This window comes from Dryobates pubescens, chromosome 18, assembly GCF_014839835.1.
Source record: "Dryobates pubescens isolate bDryPub1 chromosome 18, bDryPub1.pri, whole genome shotgun sequence".
Taxonomy (NCBI): Eukaryota; Metazoa; Chordata; class Aves; order Piciformes; family Picidae; genus Dryobates; species Dryobates pubescens.
Window position 1 is genome coordinate 3,538,398 of NC_071629.1, and position 23,019 is coordinate 3,561,416.

General features: G+C 51.8%; 2 protein-coding genes across 2 annotated transcripts; both read right to left on the minus strand.

The window, feature by feature from the left end:
* Positions 1-627: 627 nt before the first annotated feature.
* LOC104297014 (putative P2Y purinoceptor 10) lies at positions 628-7,239 on the minus strand. Its single transcript, XM_054169710.1, has 2 exons — positions 6,714-7,239; positions 628-2,812 (listed from the first exon to the last, which is right to left on the minus strand). Exon 2 carries the CDS (start codon positions 2,760-2,762, stop codon positions 1,647-1,649), a length of 1,116 nt encoding a protein of 371 aa, XP_054025685.1. The 5' UTR covers positions 2,763-2,812; positions 6,714-7,239; the 3' UTR covers positions 628-1,646.
* Positions 7,240-14,152: 6,913 nt separating this feature from the next.
* Positions 14,153-15,175, minus strand: P2RY10 (P2Y receptor family member 10). Its single transcript, XM_009896882.2, has one exon. It carries the CDS (start codon positions 15,173-15,175, stop codon positions 14,153-14,155), a length of 1,023 nt encoding a protein of 340 aa, XP_009895184.2.
* Between the last annotated feature and the right edge of the window lie 7,844 nt (positions 15,176-23,019).

Here is a 23,019-nt window from a genome sequence, read left to right on the forward strand (position 1 = left end):
AGGTTTCACTTGGGTTTCCTGTTTGCCTGCATGCTGCTGGCTGCCTGCCCTCTGGAGCAGGTTTTTTTTCAGTCCCAGGCAAGGAAGGAAAATGTCCTTCTGGGGGTTTGGTTTGTGTTGTTGTATTTTAATATGAGAGGAGGAGGAGATCTGGGACACAGCACACTGCAGGGCAGTCTGGTTTTTGCCTCTCTCAATGTTTTCTGCCTGTCTTTGGCACCCTGTAAGTACCAAAGCAACTTCCTCCACTTGTCTGGATCTCCCCTTGTCTTTGGCAGCGTGAGGGTAAACCACAGCCCGCTCTGTGCTTCCCAGAATCTCTGCAGGGTTGGAAATGCACATCCAGACATCAGCAGAGCTGTTTTCTATCCACCCCCACTCTGCCTATGTTTACTTGTACGGTGCCCCAAGGGGTTTATGCCGTTGCAGTCGTCGATGCCCTGGCCCACAAGGAAGGAAACCTCTCAGCCCCCCTGCTGGCTGCTGTGTGAGGGGCTGTGCTGGGCCTCTCTGAGCCCCGAAGTGGGGCTCTTCACCTCTGCAGATGGTCTGGTTGCCCTGAGAGGGCATAATGAGACTTTTGACAAGCACTAAAAATAATACCCATGATGCTGAAACGTTTGTTGAGAGAATTTTATTTCCTCCCAAGTCTGAAGCTTTAAGAACACATTTGAGTCGGTTTTGTAAACTTTCCTTGGTACCCAGCCAGGACCAGGACCTATTCTGGGCTTTTAAGCAAAACTGAGAGGCTTGGATAACATCTTAATCTGCAGCCACAGGCCTTAGCAAAATGCCAAATAACACAAGACTCCTAATAACACAAGAGACAGCAACACCAACTCCCTTCTGCAGCTCATGCTGGGTCTCTGTGAACAAATGTGCCCTGGGAGAAGTCCTCCATCCTTCCTCCCCTTTGCTTGTGGCATGTCCAGTCTCAGTCTCTCTTCCTGGTATTCATCCCCTATTATGAGCTGAGCAACCCAGAGCCCCCCTGAGCCAGGAGGACTTCCTTGGTCAGCTTCTGAGCTGCGTGTGCTGAGCCCAGTTCATTTGAACCCCTTCCTTTTAACACTGGTGTGGTTAGTGGTTAATAACCTTTGCTTGATACAGGTTGGTAAGGTTGCAGTCTTGCAGTCTGCATTAGGTTGGATGGTTGAACTTTGCAGTCAGCTCAGCTGACTCGGAGATAATTAATTGTCCTGGTCTAAAGCCTCCACAAGCACAGTGGATGCTCTGAGTCACCGTGGGCCACAAGTAGCTGTGGTCAGGGCTGAAACCCCCATGGTGCTACCTCCCTGAGCTGTGCTGAGGCTGAGCCACCTGCTTACACCTTGGGATCCAGAATGAGTTTTGGAAATGGCCAATCTGTAGAAGCACTGAAACAACAGAAAGAAGAGGGACCCCAACCCATCTGCAGTGCAGCATGGGAGCAGTTTTGCTGTCAGCAAGAACTATTTCCAATATCACAATGGAGAACACTGAAAGGAAACAGTCCCCAGCAGCAACACCACAACCAGCAAGTCTTTCTGCATCAAAATGTCCCTCTGGGTCAGAGCCTGGCATGTGCTGCACACAAGAGTAACTCAAGATGTACTTGGAGACCTAACACGATCTTCACTCCAGCTAGGAGAAGCCCCTGCGTGGTTTCAGGAGATGGACTCCAGCAGAAGCTCGTCGGGTGGCACGGGAGGGATTTCCCTGCTGTTTATTCTGCTGAAGAACTTGGGAAGGGACCAGAACTTGAAGGGCCGAAGGTTTCTCCTCTTCATGCGGATGCTGTGCCCGATTTCGGCCACGGAGAGGCTGCTCCCCCGGCGCGGGAAGCGAGCGCGCAGCGCCGCGCAGCTGTGCCGCAGCAGCTGGTCCTGGAACTCGGAGGTCATGAAGTAGTAGAGGACGGGATCCAGGCAGGAGTTGAGGCTCGCCAGGCAGAGGGAGATGGGGTGGAAGCGCAGCGTGCTCCTGTGCACGGCGCAGTCCTGGATGATGTTCTCGATCACCATCATGAAGAAAGGGAAGTTGATGTGGTAGGGGGTGAAGCAGATGAAGAAGACGGCCGCGCACATCAGGACCATGCGCAGAGCCTTCTGCTTCTCGCTGGCGTTCTGCAGCTGCGTGGGGCCCTCCCGCAGCGACTGCCACATCTTCCAGGTGCAGCAGGCGATGATGCCGAAGGGCATGACAAACCCGAACAGCTCCGCCACCGTTACCAGAGCGATGGAAGCCCCTGGGCTCAGCTGCTTCACCCCCAGGTCCGAGAAGCAGGCGTCGGTGCTGTTGGACAGGGCCGGGCTCCTCACCACCAGCAGGGGCAGGCAGGCCGCCCCCACGAAGAGCCAGACGGCGGCGCTGATGGCCGCGTCGTACCGCCGCTTCCAGCCCTTGGCTCGGAAGGGGTGGAGGAGGAAGAGGTACCGCTGGATGCTGATGCAGGTGAGGAAGCAGATGCTGGCGTACATGTTGAGGTACTTCAGGTAGAAGCACACCTGGCAGAGGAAGCTTCCGAAGGGCCAGCTGCGGTTTATGTAGTAATACATCCGCAGGGGCAGCGAGAGGACGTGAGCCAGGTCGGCCACGGCCAGGTTGATCATGAAGATGATGGCTTTGCTCTTCTTGCTGATGAAGCGGCACAGGACCCAGAGGGCAGCGCTGTTGGCCAGCAGGCCGGGGATGAAGATGAGGGTGTACGTGGTGGCGTACAGGGTGGACTGGAAGGACATCTGAGGGCCGGTGCAGTTCCCGGAGGACACATTGCTCTCCATCTTGGCTGAGTCTCCTCGCTCATGGGGCAGCTAAGGTGGACAGAGGGTGCCTGCAGGGAGTAAAAACAAGCTGTAAAGCCAAAACCTCTCCAGTATTTCCCCACATGAGGTAAATGCCCTTCAGTACAGAGGAGTAAGTTGTGTGTAGGTGTGGGTAGTGCATTTGTGCAGGTCCATGTGCAAGACTATATGCTGGGAAGGTTGTAGAGCCAGGTGCCACTCACAGGCAGTGGTCCTGAGCATCTGCCACAGAGCTCTGCAGGATCTCCTACCCTGCTATGGAAATTCAGCTCTGTAGCATTAATCTCTTCATTGCTAAAGCCAGAGAGCTTCTCTAGCTCCCTGGGGGTTTGCAGGCCCAGTTCTATTGCAAGTACTTTCCTGTCAAAGTCCTGTCAGATTGGTGCTCTCTGATATGTCCACAAGCCATTTGGGTGGGACTGTAAATAAATAGGGACTTCAAATGGGTCTAGACACTGCCTGTTCAGATGCATGCAGAGAGCTGACACGAAATCAGCAGCCGGGGCAATCATTAACATCGGCAAACAGCGGTGCTGGTGGGCAGCTGAGCGGAGCAGAGGCCAGAGGGAGAGGTGCAGACAGATCTATCAGAGCTCTGGCTCCAGATTTAGGGCTGGATTTATAAGCTATTAGCTGGCCAGGCACACGGCAGTTGCTCTGCTGGTCCTGCTAACTCAATTCCGGCACTCAAGGCACATTGTGCGGGCTTCGTGTTGTAGCAACAGGAATGATCCTCCAGCAACGGCTCAGGACGTGAAGGAAGATAAATACAGCTGCATTTTAGTTAGAGGAGAAATGCTCTTCATCCATTTACCCATTTCACCTCAGCCAGCCAGCATGGAGGGTATTAGAGGGTCACAGGGAGTTCACAGGCGCTGGTGCAGCTCTCCAGAGGGGTGATGGATTTTTGCCACTCGTGAGCAGAGCCCTCAGGGAGATTGCTGCTCTTGTGGCAAGAGGCAGTTTGGCAGCAGCAGGCTGCAAACACAGGGCTTAAAGCATCGTCTGCAACAAAGCAATGCCACTCTCACCTTGGAAACACAGCCTGTAGCTGCCTGCAAGGTGTCAGGCAGCCCGTCCTGCCCTTGCAGACCAGAGCCCGCTCTGGCAGAGCCCTCAGCACCTCTTGCCACTGAGCCCCCCTCGACAGTGGTATTTAATTAATCAGCAGCCAGCAGTGCTGTTTCCGCAGCCCTGGGCCTGCTGTTTGGCACAGGGATGGGTTTCTGAAAGCTGATTGCTCCTGCACAGAACCTGGCATTGCTTTGAGATGCAGGGTGAAGGCTCCTCCACCCTCCTCCTCATCTAGGCAGCTCTTCAGGGGGGTGCCACATTTTCAGTTTCAGGAGGAAGGTTATACCTTTATGTACACAGATACATTATGTTTATACACACACCTCTGTGCACATACAGCAAACACAGGCAGCAGCTTCTCAGCTGCCTGCCCACTGCCTGCACCTCTGTGAGGCATTTACATCCCTTTCTGAGCACCTTGCTTTCCAAACTGAGCCCTAACCAAACTGCCTTCCCCTCTTTCCTTTCTCCAGGCTTTGGCTGCAAAAAAACCCCAACCAAAACACCCAAAGCCCAAGGCTGAAGTGAAACCCCAGCTGCAGCCAGGCTGTTGGATTAGTGCAATTTTGGCTGCTGACTGTGCTTTGAGCTGGTAGCCTCAGGTCATAGAATTATAGAACAGTTTGGGTAGGAAAGGATCTTTAAAAGTCATCTAGTCCAACTCCCTGCAGTCAGAGCAGGTTGCTCAGAGCCCCAGATAACCTGACCTGGAATGGTGTCAGGGATGGGGAGCATCTCCCACATCTCTGGGCAACCTGGGATGGTGTCTCACCACCCTCAGCATAAAAAATTTCTTAGATCTGGTGTAAACCTCCCCTCTTTTAGTTTAAAACCATCACCCCTTGTCCCTTCCAACCTGATGCAGTCTATGAATCTCTCCTGTCCCAACAGGCCCTGCTAAAAAGTCTGTCCTCATCTTTCTTCTAGCCCCAATTTCAGTATGTAAGGCCACAGTGAGGTCTCTGTGGGGGGTTCTCTCCTCCAGGCTGAACAACCCCAACTCTCAGCCTGTCCTCCCAGCACAGGGTGGGTTCCAGCTCTTGCATCATTTTTGTGGCATCCTCTGAACTCACTCCAGTTGGAGGTTTCTGTTTTCTCCACTGAGCCAAGACAAGGCAGGGGACCAGGGACATCTGTCACGAAGGGACAGTGGGAAACAAACTCCTTTGATCCCTGCAGCATTCCCAAATGCTCCTCACCTGCCTGAAAAGCCACAACGGGTTTGTGCTCGGTGCTGACCCCATTCTCAGCCAGTGCCCTTCGCACTGAGACTATTTAACTGTGGAAACACAGTGGCAGGACACTTTGTCTTCACATGCCTGCTGCAAATAAAGGGGGAAGACTGCCAGGGAGAGTGGGACATGCAGCTGTTCTCAGCTCTTGTCACAGCCTTCCAGCAGCAGAGGTAACATTTGCTGGGCTGGGCTGGTGAAGAGGATTATAGAGTGCCCGGTGTCCCTGTCCTGCCATTCCCTCCCTGCCACGTGTCTCAGCCCAAATCCTAAACATTACCCCCGCAGGCATGACCATGAGGATCCTCTTTGCTGCTTTTCTGCATGCTTTGGCTTTCTCTTGGAGCCCAGGAGTGCCTGTTTCTCATCAGGAGGGCTGGGTGTCACTCCTGGCACCTGGTATGTCAGGTTTTAGGTGACAGCGTTTGCCAGGGCAAGATTGCAGCAGGGAGCTCCTTACCAAGCCTGGGTTCAGGGCAGTGCTCAATCTCTGCAACACTTCTTGAAAGGGAGATTTTTCAATTTCTTACTGTTTTCACCTTCTCTCCCACTTGCAGCTTGCCCCAGGCCCCTCCAGCTCCCTCCATGCTTTGCCTTCGGTGGTGTCGGCACCGGGCCATGGCTGCTCCCATGGGCTTTGGCAGGGCTTTTGTTCAGCGACGTTATAAAGCTTCTACAAAACACTTCCTGCCATTCCTTGATTGTTTACCTACTTCATCCACACATCCTAGGCAGGAATGGGGTAGGGGGGCATTTTTAAGTGGCAAAGCTGAGTTTTATCCAGCTGCCCACTGAAATTACAGAGGGGAGACTGCTAGACCACAGGCTGTGGATGTAGCACTGCAGTTCATTAAACACCAAGAAACTTTGCAATGAGTTAGGAGGTGAAGGCAGCAATTAAAGCCCCCCATGTGTCTGTCTCTGAGCACGTTAGCAGCCTCTGCTCCTGGAGGCGTAGGTGGCTGCTGCTGTTGGAAATCGCCTGGTGGCTCTGAATCACCCTGACCCCACCCAGCCCCACAAAACTGTGGTTACTCTGCTTACTACTCCCAGATTCTCTGGCAAGCTCGCCCTCATCTTTTCCATGGGTTGCTTGGTTGGACAAACCAAGCTAAGGCTGTGTTCCTGGTGTGGCTTCATGAGCCCCGGAGCTGGGGGACGGGGGCAGAGCTGCCTCCCTTCAGCCCTGCTCAAGCCAGGGATGCTGGAGGGAAAAGCAGCCTAGGGAAAATAAAACCCCACATAAATCTACTCTGGGCTTGCAGTAAGCTCCTGAGCTGGAGCAGCAGAGGTTCTGACACTTCTGTTTAAAGCAATCATTTTGTTTGTTTAATCCAGGCACTAGCAGGAAACACATAAACAGAGCTGGTCAGTTATGGCAGCTTCTGTCAGTAGCACCAAAACCAAAGTATTTGGGTTGAAGCAGGTTTTCCTTTGCAGTGACACACACAGCAGCCTGCTCACATGCACCGAGAGTCACTCACCGACCCCTCGGAGCTGAGCAAGACAGAGTCAGAGTCAGAAGCTGCTGAGGATGTTGCCTGATGAGATCTCTTGAAGAAGAACTAGAAAGTGGTAACATTGCTCAAAGCTGAAGAAAGCAGGCAGCAGGGATGGAGCTTACCTTGCTGTGAGTGCCATCCTTTGGAGGGGTAACATCCATGCTAGGGAGCAGGAGAGGAGAGCTTGCTGCCTTGCCTTCCGAGGGGTTTTCTCAGCAGCCCCAGCGACTCCTCGTTAAACTTCCACATGGTTTGGGAGCGCTGGAATCCTGCCGGCATCTGCAGCCCAGTGGAGTGGCTGCAGAACAGGAAATCCTGTATTTCCCTTCTCCTGGGCACACAAAATGTGTGCAGCTAATGACGTTAAAACAACTGGGAAGGCGATGACGTCGTGGGAGCCAACTGCCCCTCCGAGCGAGACCTCGGGCGTGGATCTCTTCCCTCCTTTTCTGCACAGCAGTTGTGTGTGAGGTGGTGGTGTTCCTCGGCTGAGCTGCTTCTGCTTTTATCCACAGCCACTCAGCCTTTCCTTGCTAAAACTGCAACATACAGAAGCAAAAGCCTTCCAGTAAATGCTTGCTGAAGGAAAACTGAAAGCGGTCCAGCGTGCGTTAGTGGAAGGCAGGAATTTTCCTGCCTTGCCTTGGATGCTTGGTTAGCCTCAGATAATCGAGGCTATAGGCTGAGGGTTGGGACTTGGTTGCTTACATAATGTGATGGCTTAAGGTGGAGACTTTCCCAAAATACTGTGGTTTAAAAACAGCCATGAAGTGCATCGTTCCCCAGTTCTTTCTTGCCTTTCTGCCTCCTTTAACTTCTTTCCCGTGTGTGTATATCGATGCATTAAGGGCTACAGAGATGCTGAGGGGCCTGGAGCATCGCCCTGAGGAGCAAAGGCTGAGAGCCCTGGGGCTGGGGAGCCTGAAGAAGAGCAGACCGAGAAGGGATCTGCTCAATGTTGATCAATAGCTGAAGGGAGCAGGGTTCAAGAGAAGGGGGCCAGTCTCTTCTCAGTGGTGCTCAGTGAAAGGACAAGGGGCAGCAGGCTGAAACTGGAACCCAGGAGGTCCCAGTTGAACATGAGGAGAAACTTATTTACTGTCAGGCTGCCGGAGCCTTGGCCTAGGCTGCCCAGAGAGGTTGTGAACTCTCCTCTGGAATGATTCCACACCTGCCTGGACATGATCCTTGGCAATCTGCTGTGGGTGACCCTGCTTTAGCAAGGGAATTGCACTAGATGATCTCTGGAGGTCCCTTCCAACCCACATCATGCTGGGATTAGGTCAGTAAATGATGAAACATGCATCTTTCCCCACAGCATCACAGCCCACTGGCTCTGCAGTTGCCAGAGTTTCTCTGTGCTGGCAGCAGTACTGCCTGTGGGGCTCTCAGTGCACTCCCATTGAGTGCTTCATTTCATGTAGCAGAGAGAACAGCAAAGAGCATCCTTGACCCAAAGTGTCCTGTGGTCAGTGGAGATGCAGGGACCTCAACCTGTTGGGCAACACCCTCATGAAGGCAAAGGCAAGATCAGTTTCTATAGCAGCCTTTGTAGACATATCTGTGGGCTTCACTACTACTTGCTGATCCATAGAATCATGGAATCATTTTGTTTGGAAGAGATCTTTAAGATCATCAGGTCCAGCTGTTAGCACCACCAGGTCACCACTAAACCATCTCCCTCAGCACCACATCTGCACTGCTTTTAAATCCCTCCGGGGGGGGGGACTCCACCACTTCCCTAACATAAATGTAGTAAGGACCTGTGAAGCCTCCTGCCTCGCATCTCAGCTGAAAGCAAAGTGATTTGGAAGATGGCAGAGCTGCTTAGCATTCCAGGTTTTATTTCTGTGCACCATTTTCAGCAGCTGATGCTGACTGTTGGAAGAAAGAGCATTGCTGGTGTAGTTGCAAAACCTTCAAAGATTTTCAGAAGGGAGGCTGGCACTGGTCCCCATCCCTCTGCAGAGGGAGGTTAAAGGTTTATCCCAAAGTAAGTGGCTGTTTTATCAGGATATCCTGCCTAGGACATCCTACTTCTGTGGCCGCAGCCCACATCCAGCACCGTATGCAGCCGTCTCGGAGCCCTATTTTTAGGTAACGTGTTTACTGCAGTGCTGCTGGGGAAGGAGAGGTCAGTGGGTGTCAGACCACAGCGAGGGCCACACTCACACCTCAGGGCTCATAATCACACTGAGTCCTTCCTCTGCTCATTGGCTGTTTGGAGTACTGTTGCAGCCTTTCATGGTCGTGAAAGGTTGATGGATTGACAAGCCTCAGGCCTCATCCTTCAACAGGCACTAATCAACCTCTCTGTCCTCCTTTCAACTGCATTTTTTTGTGCAGCATTTCTGCTCCTCTGGCTCAGGACCGATCCCAAACGTGCCTTTTACGCTGTGCAGCGTTCTGCTTTCAAAGGCAGAAGACACAAAGGGACTTTGAAATAACTGTGAGACTTTATCTAAGGCCTCCAGATAAAGGTTGTCTTCGCCTTTAGCCTGGTATCCTGTGGGCAGAAGGCCAAATGCATAGGATCAGCATCTCTTTAAGCACTCAGCATTTGGAAATATCTGACAGGATGCACCTGAAGGATGTATGAAAAACACTGAGCCATTCAAGAGGAGGAGGTCTCAGCCACACAAAGCAACTCACCCCTGTGCAGAGATTTGCTGCGGCTCGCCTGGAGCCATCAGCACGTGGCCCATGGGGCTGGGCGAGTCCCTGGTGCCCTGTGGCACATCTGTCCCTCTCAGCACTGCATGGTGGGCTCTACAGGGGCAACCTTTTCAGGAAGTTTTGATTTATTTTTACAGCAAATTGTTGCCAGTCACTCCCTACCTCCTTGGACTAAGCCCTTGTGTAATCCCCAGACCCAGTAGTTATAGCCCTAAAATCTGTGAAATGCAGTGAAGGAGTTTGGTCTTTCTGAGCTGGCTCCTGGTTGTTATCCAGCACTTACAGCTTGTTTGGGGCTTCCTCTGCCCACAGAGCTGGGAATTTCATTTAAGGGAAGAAAATGAAGCTGAGGCACTCACATGATCCTGCAGCACAGAACCCGAGGCTGCAGAAAGGCATTAAATGGTGTGGGGTTCCTTCCCAAACACACCTGATGTCTGGCACAGGAGGGCACTTTCTCGTGCTGCAGAGACATTAGCAGACCCCTGGTGCTCTCTAAGGTGAGGTGGCCATTTGCTGGCACTGCAAAGACATATTTTGTTTTGCTACCCACTGAATGGCTGATGTCCTAGAGGAGAATATGTCCTGGGGTGGCTTTGCCCAGGGCTGTGCTGTCAGAGGACATCACTGCTGTCAGTGTAGGTGGCTTGGAGTCCTCAGTGTGCTTCCACCTTGAGCAGCTCCCTTCAGGGTGAGGCTCTACACAGTGTTTCTCCAGCACCAAGGACCAGTGGGAGCACCTTCAGATGCATCCTTCACAAACCTGCACAGCTCTGCCCAACCTCTCCACTCGGCTAACTTCAGCCTTTCTGGGGCACCTCTGTGGAAATCCCTTTTTGGGTGTCTGCCCAAGCAGAACGAAGAAGCCTTCTCTGCCTAACTAGTGAGTCTGGGCAGTGGGACCAGCACAAGAGATAATCCAGGAGCAACATCATGAAATTCTATTTCCTCTTGTCAAAATAATAAACATGCTTTACGGTCAGGAAGCGGAGTGAATTACAGGAACCGGAGCTGGGCACGGCGCGCTTGGAGAGCAGCACAGCACTGGCAGGCAGAGCCAGCAGCTGCAGCCCCAGCTCTTCTGTCAGCTGACACACTGTCCTCCTTGGCAGTGATGCTGGATTCATCTGCTCTTCTCCTCAGCTTTGGGAGGGCTCGAACTGAAGGCTTTGAGTTTCATAGAAGGGTCTGTGGAGGCCAGTTTGATGGTTCTTTGACTCTCTACCTGCTTTCAGGCTTTTCTTGATCTCTTTTTGCTCTGAGATGTTGCTTTCCAGGCTAGCTCACCATCATTGACCACCTTGGCTAACTCTCTGTCCCATCCAGCAGCTAAGCTCCATAGCTGATGTAGCTCTCCCCCAAATAAAACCAGTCTGCTTTCTCACACACCAGCAGAGACCATCAGACCAAGTTGTCTAAGCTCCTGCACATAGAAATGATTTGACTTGACAGATGAAAGTGTTGAGTGTGTGACTTTGCCTCGTGGGCTGGGGCTGCAAGACATTAAAGGACACTTTTGGAGGGCCTAAGGGAATTCAGAGGGCATGAGGCAGGAAGATAGAGCCATGAGTGTGAGCAGCTGAGGTTCTTGGGAATGCTGTCAAGGTGATGGGGAAGGTTATCCCTCAAGAAGCCACCAAATTAAATTTTAAGTTTCAGGGTGGGAGAGCCATCATCACTCTTGGGACACAGGGGTGCTGGAGCAGGTGTTCCCCCACCAGGCTGACATTTTAACTTCAGTATTAAAGAGACTGCAGTTACCAATTTCTGCTTTACCAACCTTGCCCTAAATGGTCTGAGTCTTACAGATCTAGAGCTGCAAAATGATCATTGCATGTGATGGAGAGAGATGGTTTCTATGGTCCTGCCTGCAGGTAAGGACAGCAGCAGCCATTCCTCACCCATCACACACCACACTTCCCTCATGGAGAACCTTTATTTCCCCCAAATACCTCTAAATCCGGTATAAATGTTGTCCAAAATAAACACCAGTCAGGTTAGAGCGGGATGGAAACCTTTCTGTAGACAAAACAAGCAATGGGATTAAGAACACTAGAAGTTGCACTCCATCATTAGAACTCTGATGCAAGAAGGAGCTGATCCCAGTTTGGTTTGGTTTGGTTTGGTGGGTTCTTTCAGCCACAACTATAAAACTCAGCTCTTGTTGGAAAAATGCATTTATTTTGTTTTAAGCATCAGTTTCTGGAAAGAAAGATGTAGGCTGAGCTGCATCGTCACCATAACAGTGTCTTCAACTTGTGTTCACCTGAGAAACAGAATTGTCTGAAAGGGAAATCACAGGAAACAGCTCCTGGTCAGCTGTTAGCTGATCAAGGTCCATAAAAACCATGGAATCCCAGGATCCAGGCATGGGGGAGGGATGTGGAAGGGACATCTGGGGATCATCTAGTCCAACCCTGCTGCTAAAGCAGGCTCATCCAGAGCAGGCTGCCCAGGATCACATCCAGGTGGATTCTGAAAGTCTTCAGGGAAATCTTTGGACTCCATAAACATCCCCAAACCAACCACAGCCCCCAAAGCCTCCTTGATTGGCATTGCTGCAGCGTGTCTGGCTTATGAGAAAGCTGCTCCATGCTCAGCAGTTTCACTCTGTGTGTTTGACTGTGTGCATCAACCTCTGCTGGCGTGGCAGGCACTACCTGCAGTGTGTGAACGTGAAGGTGTGTCAGTGGCATAGCATTGCCACTGGCTTCAGTGGGTGATGGGCTGTTTGCCTTCTCTGCAGCTTCCTCACCAGAGGAACCTTCAGTAACCCTCCCTGTGACAGCTGTGCCCTTCAGATTGACACAGTTTTGGTATTATCTGCATGGAAAATTAAGTTCAGCATGCTGTAGCCCATAATCATCATCAGGAGAGGAGAACAACAGGAGCTTGTATTTAATTCTGATGTCTTCACTGCCTTTTAGAGGAAGGGCAGTGCCATGGTTACTTAAGCCTGGGTGTTTTTTCATACAATCACAGAATGGCTTAGGCTGGAATAGACCTCAGAGATCATCTACTCCAACCTCCCCTGCCATGGGCAAGGACACCTCTCAACTAGACTTGGCTGCTCAAGGCTTCATCCAACCTGGCCTTAAACACCCCAAGGGAGGAGGCTTCCACAACCTCTCTGGGCAGCCTATTGCAGAGTCTCACCACCCTTGTACTGAGGAACTTCACCCTAAGCTCCAGTCTAACCCTGCTCTCCTTTGGCTTCAAACCATTCCTCCTTGTCCCCTAGATACCCTTACAAGAACTCCCTCTGCAGTCTTCCTGTAGGATCCCTGCTGGTATTGGAAGCATTGGGTTGGATGGGACCCTCAAAGGTCATCTTGTCCAACCCCCCTGCAGTCAGCAGGGACTTGAACTAGATCAGATTGCTCAGGGGCCCATCAAGTTTGACCGTGAATGTCTCCAGGGATGGGGCCTCCATCACCTCTGTAGGCAACCTGTTCCAGTATTTCACTGCCCTCAATGTAAAGAGCTTCCTCCTAATGTACTCTGCTCCAGTTTCAACCCATTGCCTTCTCCCATTTTGTTGTGAAACAGCCAAGTGGGGAAACACAACACACAGAAACCTTTTGGCTGAGTTAAAAGGTAATTAAGTGGAACTGAGTAGTTTGAGTGAAAATCTACTTTGTGTTTCTGGTACTACTTCTAGTTTTGATGTCACTGGTGCTCTGGGAATTGTAGAAGTTCCTTTGGCAAACCACTGGTTTTCAACAGCAAGAGTTCAGTGCCTGTGTTCAGCCCCAGGTGTCGTGAGGGTAGCCTTGAAGTTACAGACAGTGTCTGAACTTGGCCAAAGAGCTGTCACCAGTTTTAAGTGAGGGGTAAAGGACATCTTCTCTTGTCACTGCTTTTCATGTCCTCATAGCTGATAATGAAACTGTTCATGGTGAGACCATGAGAGCAACTGGAAGAGAACATCACTGTGAGTGAAATCAGCTTGGCAAGGACACCTCTCTTTTCTAACAGATGTGTCAATCAAACTGTTGAGCCAAGGTTTCATGAGGCAGGTCCCCTGCAGGTACCTCTGGGCCCAAGAAGCCAAAGTAGAAAAGAGTGAGGACCTGCATGGTACCACCAGCATGTTCAAATCGACTGGCACCAAAGCTGAGCCCTCAACAACGGTGGTCCTGCCCTTCAGGGTCCAAAGGTGCCATCCTGAAGTCCCCTTTGCCAGTGACGGCAGCTCAAAGGGAAAAAGGGTTGCTTGGAGCAAGGGAAGGTCCCACTCTGGAGCGTCTGAGAAGCTATTATCTTGCAGAGGGTCTCGCACCACTGTAGATGCAAAGTGGTTACGGGATTTGTCAGCAGTTAAGGAGCAAACTTAGAACTGGGTGAGGAGGAAATAATGAGAGCAGGGGAGGAGCGTGGGGAAGGTGAAGCAGAGGCAAACGTGGTGACCGGTGGGATGCACTCACAGCCAGGAGTGGCAAGCTGGGGCTGCTGTGCTGAAGCGAGCTTCCAACCTTCATGTGCCTGCAGCCTTCTGCGGGTTCTTGTATGTGTGGCAGGGGTTTTGGCAGAGAAGACACTTCATCAGATGTCAGTGTGTGGATGTGGGATTGTCTTTGGCTTCATCATGGAGCCATGGAGTTGGGAAAATAGAAGGAAAGCTCCTGGGCCATTTCCACCATTTCCTAGCAAAAGGTTTGTCACTCCCTCCTGTGTATTTTGTAGTCCAGCTAGGTGAGGCAGGGATGGCACAGCTGTAGGTGTGGGCACTGCAGTTGTGGCTCATCAGCTTCCAACACACTGCTCTTCAACAGAGGTTTTATGTTCTGTGTGTCAAAGGATTTCACTGAATAAACTTGCAAGGTCTTCCCCAGTGGAAAGAGTCCCAGATATCACATCCTCAGGCTTTAAACTGGGTTTCTCCTCACTCCTTCATTGATGAGCCACTCTCTTTGCTCATGAGCCGACTCCTGATGGCCAAGCTGCTGTGCCTTGTTATCTGGTCCTGAAACTCTGAAGTCATAAAGAAATACAAGATTGGATCCAAGCAGCAGTCCAGGCTGGCGAGACTCAGGCAGAAGGGCTGGGTGTAGAGCGTGACGGTCGCCACGAAGCAATCCGTGATGACGTTTTCTTTCACCAGCATGTAGAAGAAGAAGTTGATGTGGTATGGTGCAAAACAGACACAGAAGACGATGGCGCACATGGAAACCATCCTCAAAGCCTTGCGCTGCTCGCTGCCGCTCTGCAGGGGAATCTGGAAGCCCCGAAGGGAGGCTTTGGTTTTCCAAGTGCAGAACAAGATGATGACGAGCGGGCCGACGAAGGCGAAGAGCTCGGCCGCGCCCAGCATCACCACCGTGGCCACCTTGCTGCCGATCTGAGAGACCCGAAGGTCGGCGAAGCAGACGTGGGCGCCTTTTGCCAGGCCCTCGCTGCGCATGATGGGGAAGGGCAAGCAGGCCAAGCCCACGAAGAGCCAGACGGCGGCGCTGATGGCCGCGTCGTACCGCCGCTTCCAGTCCTTGGCGCGGAAGGGGTGGTACAGGAAGAAGTACCGCTGGAGGCTGATGCAGGTGAGGAAGCAGATGCTGGCGTACATGTTGAGGTACTTCAGGTAGAAGCACAGCAAGCAAAGGGATGTCCCGAAGGGCCAGGTGGAGCTGATGTAGTAGTATATCCGCAGGGGCAGCGAGAGGACGTGAGCCAGGTCGGCCACGGCCAGGTTGATCATGAAGATGATGGCTTTGTTCTTCTTGCTGAGGAAGCGGCACAGGACCCACAGGGCAGTGCTGTTGGCCAGCAGGCCGGGGATGAAGATGAGGGTGTACATGGTGGCATAGAGGCTGTTTTTGAAGGTCAGGTTGTAGCTGGAGCACGTCTGGTTGCTCTGAGTCATGACGGGGTTGCTGGAGGCGTTCGTCATGGTGTGGGGCAGGGTGGTCATCCCTGCAGAGAGCAAAAAGGGGTTGTAAAGGCAGTGACACTGCAAGAGTTGTTGGTATCCACATTTCTGTCTCCTATCTGACTGCTGAGCACAAAGTAGAGGGTTGGGAATGTCTTCTGTATAAAACACCCTGCTGTCTTCTTCAAAGCTGCCCTTTCAGAGGCCTCCCACTACTCATCCACTACCCACCCTGAGGTGGGGATCTTTCATGCTCTGTCAGTCCCCTTGCTGGTCTGTTCACGTGCCATAAGCACAGATGAAGCTGTGCCATACTGCTAACAAAGGAGCAGGAGAAGCTGCCTGTCCTTTTGGCAGTTCAAGGTCAGCTGTGGTTTGGCCTCTGGGCAGCAGGGGAGGAACACATAGAAGCAAGGTGAGACACAGCCCAGCTTCTGCATGTGAGCAAAGGCCAACGACTGAATTGTACCTGCCACTAAGTTGTATGTTAGGCATTGCAGGGGTGACCCCATCAGTGGACCTCAGGGACCCACCTCAGGCTGTCTGGAAGTTAGACTCACAGATTGGTTTGGGTTAGAAGAGACCTTAAAGGACATCTTCCACTAGTTCAGTCTACTCAGAGCCCCATCCAGCCTGACCTTGAACACCTCCAGGGATGAGACATCTACCACCACTCTGGGCAACCAGTTCCAGTGCCTCACCACTCTCATGATGGAGATCACCAACTTCCCTTTCTCACCAGCCTCAGGTTAATGCTTTTCTCCATCAGATAATTTTATTGTAAGTTACTTCCAATTTCTGGCTCTCTTTGATTCAGCTGAGTAGGGAGGGCAAAATGTCCTACCTTGAACTGCTGGGCCACCTTTTGTCAGCTTTTGTAGCTGGGACTTGGCTTCAGTAAGACCACAGAGTCAGGAGAGTCTGGGTTTGTTGGGTATTTCCCCACAGGGCTCTAGTTCTCATCTCAGTGATTCCCAATAGATCAGTTAATGTTGACTATCAGCTCCCCAGTTCATGTGGCACTGAGGGAACTGATTCATTCCTTCTGACTCATTTCCTGCACCACTGGCAAGGGGCATTTGGCAGAAGAAGTGTCTCTGTAGGTAGATATTAGTAACTCAAACCCTGGTACCGAGATTCTTTTTCTTTCATGTTACCAAAGATGACAAAGAACCCAAAGAGCTCTTTGGGTGTTTTTCAGCTTGTTAATCATTACTCTGCTTGAAACAAGCAGGAAGGATGCTTCTGGCTATGGCCTTATCTTCACTGCTATGAAAATCAGTGTTGGAGGCCTCTCTCTCTGCTTTCTGGTGCTCTTCAGAATACTGAGACAGATAGTGGACAGGACATGGAGCTGAGCACTGGGATGTCTGCTCAGGGTGTGGCTTCTCAGAGCAGTAAATTGCTTCTCAGAGTGGTAAATTTGGGTCCTTCCAAGTGCTATGGATTTCTGGTGCTCTGGAGGTTTGTGTTCCCTTTCCACCTGGTTTGTCACAGCCCTCCCTGGCCACGCTGTCTGCTGCCCTTGTCTCCAGTAAGAGCACTGCTCACTACACTCAATTTCTGTCCCTTCTGGTGACCTCTCACTTTGCCAAGAAGCCACTGAAGAGCTGCTTTTAAAAGTCCTTGCTGCCTGGTTTCCTTTGGGTGCCAAGGTTGGCATGACTGCCTGGTGCTCCTCCAGAACACAAGCACTAGATGGCCATTGGAACCATGGAAGATGAGGGGCACTGGCAAATTGTCCTGTTTTAACCTGTTTTGCCATGCTGGCCCAGAGACACGATCTTCACTTCAAATGAGTCATAGCAGTCAGTTTGCTTCTTGAAGTCCCTAGATACAGTTAGCCCTCATTTACATTTCATGTGACAGTTGAGGACCAGACCACACTGTCAGCAATCAGAAGCATCAAATTCAGGCTGCTGACTCAAACCAGCCTCTGAATGGAGCCAGTCAGGGCAAACCAACGGGCCCAGGAGGTGTCTGCTGTAACCTGAAGGTGATGCTGGATGCACATGCTTGGTACCAGCATTCAGCCTGCACTTTCTGGTTGCAGCAGTCTGTGCCCAGGCACACAGATGAGTGCAGGGCTGGGCTGCAAGGGCCGCAGCATGCCTGAGACCATGGGAGAGACAAGGAAGACACTGTTTACACTGAGAGTGGTGAGACATTGGAACACATTGCACAGAGAGGTGGTAGATGTCCTATCCCTGGAAACATTCCAGGCTGAACAGGGCTCTGAGCAACCTACTCTAGTTGAAGATGTCCCTGCTCACCACAGGTGGTTGGACTAGATGATCTTTAAAGGTCCCTTCCAACCCTGAACCTATGATGGAACCCACAGCACAGAGAGGTTCCCCTTTGGCCCTCATCTTCATCTGCTAATTGTCCACAAGGTGTCAGAGTTAATCAAGATTTCTTTGCCCTTCTCATTAAGGTATTTTTCAAGCCCAAGAGTCTCAGGCTGAGTGGTGGATGGAAGAGGCAGTGGTGTGACTACATTCTCATGAATTCATCTTGCTATCTTCCGGGGTGATCTCAAACTGAAAGTGGTGTTGAATAACTGATATTGGGGGGGGAATGCTTCCAGTAACCCTCATTGTTGGTATTTACAAGTAGAACAATTGCACATTGCAGGGAGCCAGCTCCCACTGCAGCATTGTTTTCAGAATATGAAATGTCCCAAACTGGGTAGTAAAGAAACCCATCATTATCTAACTACTTTTTTCCCCCCACTATTTCATTAGAGTTTGTATTTCTGAGGCTGTTGCAATGGCATAATGAAGTGTGCATTTGTAGCTGGACATTTGGATCCTAGGCAAAAGCTGTCCATCTTGCTAGGCCTGAAGAATGGCTGAGGCACACAGCATCTCATTGCAGACTCCTGGCTCTTTCTGGCATGCCCATCAGCAGCCAGGCTCATTGGTTTAAAAGACATTTGGGTGGGGAGCTGCTCTGACAGCTGTGTACAGGGAGATGTTAGGTCATGGTTGGACTCGATGACCTTAAGGTCTTCTCCATGCAGGCGATGAGTCTATGATCTGATTAAGGCCTGAGTGCCTCTACACTCTGCCCTGCTGGCATGGCCTCCAGTGTCTCACACTATTGTACTTGCACTGGGGGATGAAACCCCTGCAGTCAGAAGTGGAAAGTTCTACAGTTAAGGGTGCTGCTTCTGCTTTTCCTCTTACACACACACACAAACCCAACACCAAAACCAGGTCTGTATTGCCTGATGTGTTGTGATAAGATGCTTTTGCAACACCAGCCTGATTTTTGCTTCTGTGGCTCAGACAGCTGAAGCAGCAGGTCATGCACGTGTGGGAAGACACCAGCAGCCCCACAGCAGCACTTGTGAGGTGGACTTCCAGCATGGATGCCATTCCCATGGCTGGTGACGTTCACACCGGAGCCAAGGTCCCAAGGCTTTCACTTGGCACCAGCAAACAAGCCCTGGAACAAAACCCACCCTCCTACTTCCCACCTCCTGCTGCTGAAGTCCTCTCCTGCAGGAGTCTGCAGCAAGGCAGATCTGACACACTGCCTCAGCTCTGCTGCTGTTCCCTTTTGATTCGCTCCAAGAGATGGCAGATTCAGCCACTATAAATCCTGCCTCTGAGCACCACACTGCATCTGTGCTGCTCTGCTGGGCTCCCACCTGAGCCCAGCTGCCCATCAGCAACCCACCTTGGACAAAGTGCAGCTTTAAAGCTTCAGTCTGTGAAGTGAGTCGAGTTTTAATCCAGACCACTGCCTGTAGTCTGAATCATGACCTCAGGCTGCCTTAGGAGTCTCATTAACAAGTCCAAGCAACCTTACTCTTTTTGTCCTCCTGACTAGTATTCATTTCCTACTGTTGCAACTCACGTTGCCCTGGAGGGCACAAAGGCAGGCAGTGGGTAGAAAACATTTGGGTGTTGCTTTTTTTTTGTGGTTAGAATAAGCAGATTTGCAAGTTGCTCAATTAGGAGTTTAAAGGAAAAGATAACCCCTGAGAAATCAGGCAAAAGCAAAACGCTGTGCCTGGTGGTGACACTGGAGAGCAGCTGGAGAGCCACGAATTGCCCAGGCTGTGGCATTTTGCTTTCCCCAGCAAACAGCAAGTTCAAGCCGCCGCCGTTTCACCTCCTCCGTGCGTTCACACAGGGGATTGGCGGCCAAGGAGGGCTGCCGCTGCTCTTGTGCCACAAATCTCCTCCCAGCATGAGCCAACTCCTAAGAAAGAGCCCAAGGAGCGCAGCAGCGTTTTCCCCCGGAGACCACGTCCAGAGCCTCATCAAGGCTGGTTCTGGATCGCAAAGAGAGAATGTAAAAGCAGCCTTACCGTGTCAGGCAGAGCCCCGGCTAAGCGCTGCTGTGCTGTCAGGAGGAAGTGGAGTGCGGCGGCTGCACCGCACCAGCCTTGTTTACATGAGCGCAGCGACCTGAGTGACATCACAGCGGGCTGCAAGGTGCCGCTCCGCCGGCGGCTCCGCGCCGGGGCTGCGCCGGCTGCCTGCCCCTAGCTGCCCCTCTGGGACTCGCTTGCAGAGCTGCCGGCCCCGCAGAGCCGGGTCCTGGCCGTGCACACGCACACACGGCTGTCCCAACATCAGGGCTGTGCGCCTTTGTCCCTGGTGTCTTCTCTCCTGCCGCTCCACCAGGATTGCTCAATACCCCGTGGGCTGCTAGGAGAGAAGGTGTGTGGGGAGCTGGGTGCTGCTCCGTGCAGGACACCCCCTCCTCTTCTCCCACTCTTCCTCCTCTCCCAAGTGCAGCTTCAAGCTGGTGAGCATGGAGACACTCTCGAGGTTCTGCTTGTTGCTCTTGGGAAGTTCAGCTTTGCTCATGCTCCTGATCATAGTTGGTCATTGCTCTGCGTGACCCTGAGCTAGAGGTTGCTCTGCTTCACCTACTGCTAAGTGCTCCTGTTGGTGAACTCCAGCTTCCCAGTGGCTTTTTATAGCTCTCTTGTGAGCCTTGCTTGATATTTCTCTTGCACTAAATAAGAAGGCAGCTCAGTTTACAGTTGCTAGAGCTGCTGCCAGCGGTGTCAAACAGTGGCACTTTGGAAGCTGTTTCAGGCAACAGGGTGAAATCCAGCCTCACCTTTATCCCAGGGGGTAGATGCATTGGCAAGGTGAGGAGTTTACCCACTTACAACATCTCATTGTTTGGGTTTTCAGAAAGCCACCAGCAATCTGACCCCGTTTAGCCTCTTCAGGGTCAGCCTCTGGCTTGCAGCACATGGCTGCCCCATAGCTCAGCAGTTTAATCACAGAATGTTAGGGGATGGAAGGGACCTCCAAAGCTCATCCAGTCCAACCCCCCTGCCAGAGCAGGATCACCTAGAGTAGGTCACACAGGAACGCATCCAGGTGGGTTTTGAATCTGTCAAGGAAGGAGACTCCATAACCCCCCTGGGAAGCCTGCTCCAGTGCTCCATCACCCTCACTGAGAGAAAATGTTTCCTCATGTTTACATGGAACTCTCTGCTTTGCTGTGGTTTTAAATGGTGAGGCAGAACATCCCTGCAGCCACCACCTGGCTGGGGACGAGAGAGACGTTGACGTCAGGCTGCTCAGAAACCTCAGAACCCCGAACCCGGTGGCTCTGCTTCAAATAAGAACATCCTGAAACCAACACCCCTGAAACACAGCCCCCTGCTGGTCCTGTTTCCACGAATTGTCCAGGGAGGTTGGTAGGAGCTGGAGATTGCCAGATGTTTATTTTAGAACTATTTCTATGGGCTTCATGAAAAGCAATAGTGAGCTTTTGGCCGATGTCGCCGTGTTTATCAGCACATCCTGTTTGGCTGATCTTTCAACTTGGTCATCAGCAGTGGGAATTTCTTTGCTGGAACCTATCCAGTCACAAAGCCCTCTTGCAGATTAGATCACCACACAGTGCTCTGCAGCCCAACAAGCGAAGCAGAGCAGCGATTCAGAAGTGCAGAATCAGTTCTGGGTTTCAAAACAGTTTGTGGATTGACTCAGCTGGCATTTATGGGCAACAAGCATCACTGACTCCTCTGCAGAGGCTCTCTGATCATAGATTCATAGAATCAATAAGGTTGGAAAAGACCTCAGAGGTCATCAAGTCCAACCTATCACCCAACACCTCCTGACAGCTAAACCATGACACCAAGTGCCACATCCAATCCTTTTTTGAACACCTCCAGGGATGGTGACTCCACCACCTCCCTGGGCAGCACATCCCAATGGCCATTTACTCTTTCTGTGAAGAACTTTCTCCTCACCTCCAGCCTAACCCTCCCCTGGCACAGCTTGAGACTGTGTCCCCTTGTTCTGGTGCTGGGTGCCTGGGAGAAGAGACCAACCCCCACCTGGCTACAACCTCCCTTCAGGTAGTTGTAGAGAGCAAGAAGGTCTCCCCTGAGCCTCCTCTTCTCCAGGCTAAGCAACCCCAGCTCCCTCAGCCTCTCCTCACAGGGCTGTGCTCCAGACCTCTCCCCAGCCTCGTTGCCCTTCTCTGGACATGTTCAAGAGTCTCAATGTCCTTCTTAAATAGAGGAGCCCAGAACTGGACACAGGACTCAAGGTGTGGCCTAACCAGTGCTGAGCACAGGGCACAATGACTTCCCTGCTCCTGCTGGCCACACTATTCCTGATGCAGGCCAGGATGCCATTGGCCTTCTTGGCCACCTGGGCACACTGCTGGCTCATGTTCAGCTGCTGTAAATCAGTACCCCCAGTTCTCTCTCTGCCTGGCAGCTCTCCAGCCACTCTGTCCCGGCCTGTAGCACTGCCTGGGGTTGTGGTGACCAAAGTGCAGCACCTGGCACTTGGACTTGTTGAATGCCATCCTGTTGGACTCTGCCCATCTGCCCAGCCTGGCAAGGTCCCTCTGGAGAGCCTTCTACCCTCTAACAGATCAACTCCTGCCCCCAGCTTGGTGTCATCTGCAAACTTACTGCTGGTGGACTCAATCCCCTCATCCAGATCATCAATAAAAGATATTGAATAGGATCTCTATGAACTTCCATCTCTAAGCTTTCATCCTTCACTCCGTTGTCACCAATAGGTCTGAGTGATTTGATTCCTTTGTGGAAAGGAGAGATGGAGCAAATCAGAGCTGTGCTTCTACCTATGCATAAGTGAAACATTATTCATACTAACTGCAAATGACCACAGCAGAAAGGGTGCTGGGAAAAATACCCTGCATGCTCCAGAGCACAGCTTACAGAAGAGGTGAGGCTGCTGGAATTGATCAGGGGATCTGGAGCACCTCTGCTGTGAGGACAGGCTGAGGGAGCTGGGGTTGTTCAGCCTGAAGAAGAGAAGGCTGCAAGGGGTCCTAATAGCAGCCTTCCAGTACCTGAAGGGGGCTACAAGAAGGCTGCAGAGGGACTGTTTGCAAAGGCCTGCAGTGATAGGACAAGGGGTGATCGTTTGAAATGAGAGAAGAGGAGATTTAAATTGGATGTTAGGAGCGAGTTCTGCACCATGAGCATCATGGAACACTGGAACAGGCTGCCCAGGGAGGCAGTTGAGGCCCCATCCCTGCAGCTATTCAAGGTCAGACTTCACAAGCCTCTGAGCAACCTGCCCTAGTGGAGGATGTCCCTGCTGAGTGCAGGGGGGTTGGCCTGGCTGACCTTTGGAGGTCCCTTCCAACCCAACCTGTTCTGTAACACTTGGTGCTGGAGGAGGACTATTGTATGGCCAGCCTGGAGGGCTTGAGCCTAGCTTGTCAGTGTTGCATATCAGTTATGCTGCAGGCAAGGAGTGAGGAAGTGGCTGCTTCTGCTGATGACACTGAGCTTGCCATAGGGATTGTGCAGCTGTAGTGGTGACAGCTGTGCTTTCCCTCTGCTCACCCTAATGATGTAGGCAAAGTTTGGCTTTGCATAGCAAATCCTGCCCTTGGCTCTTGCTTACCAGGGCAAT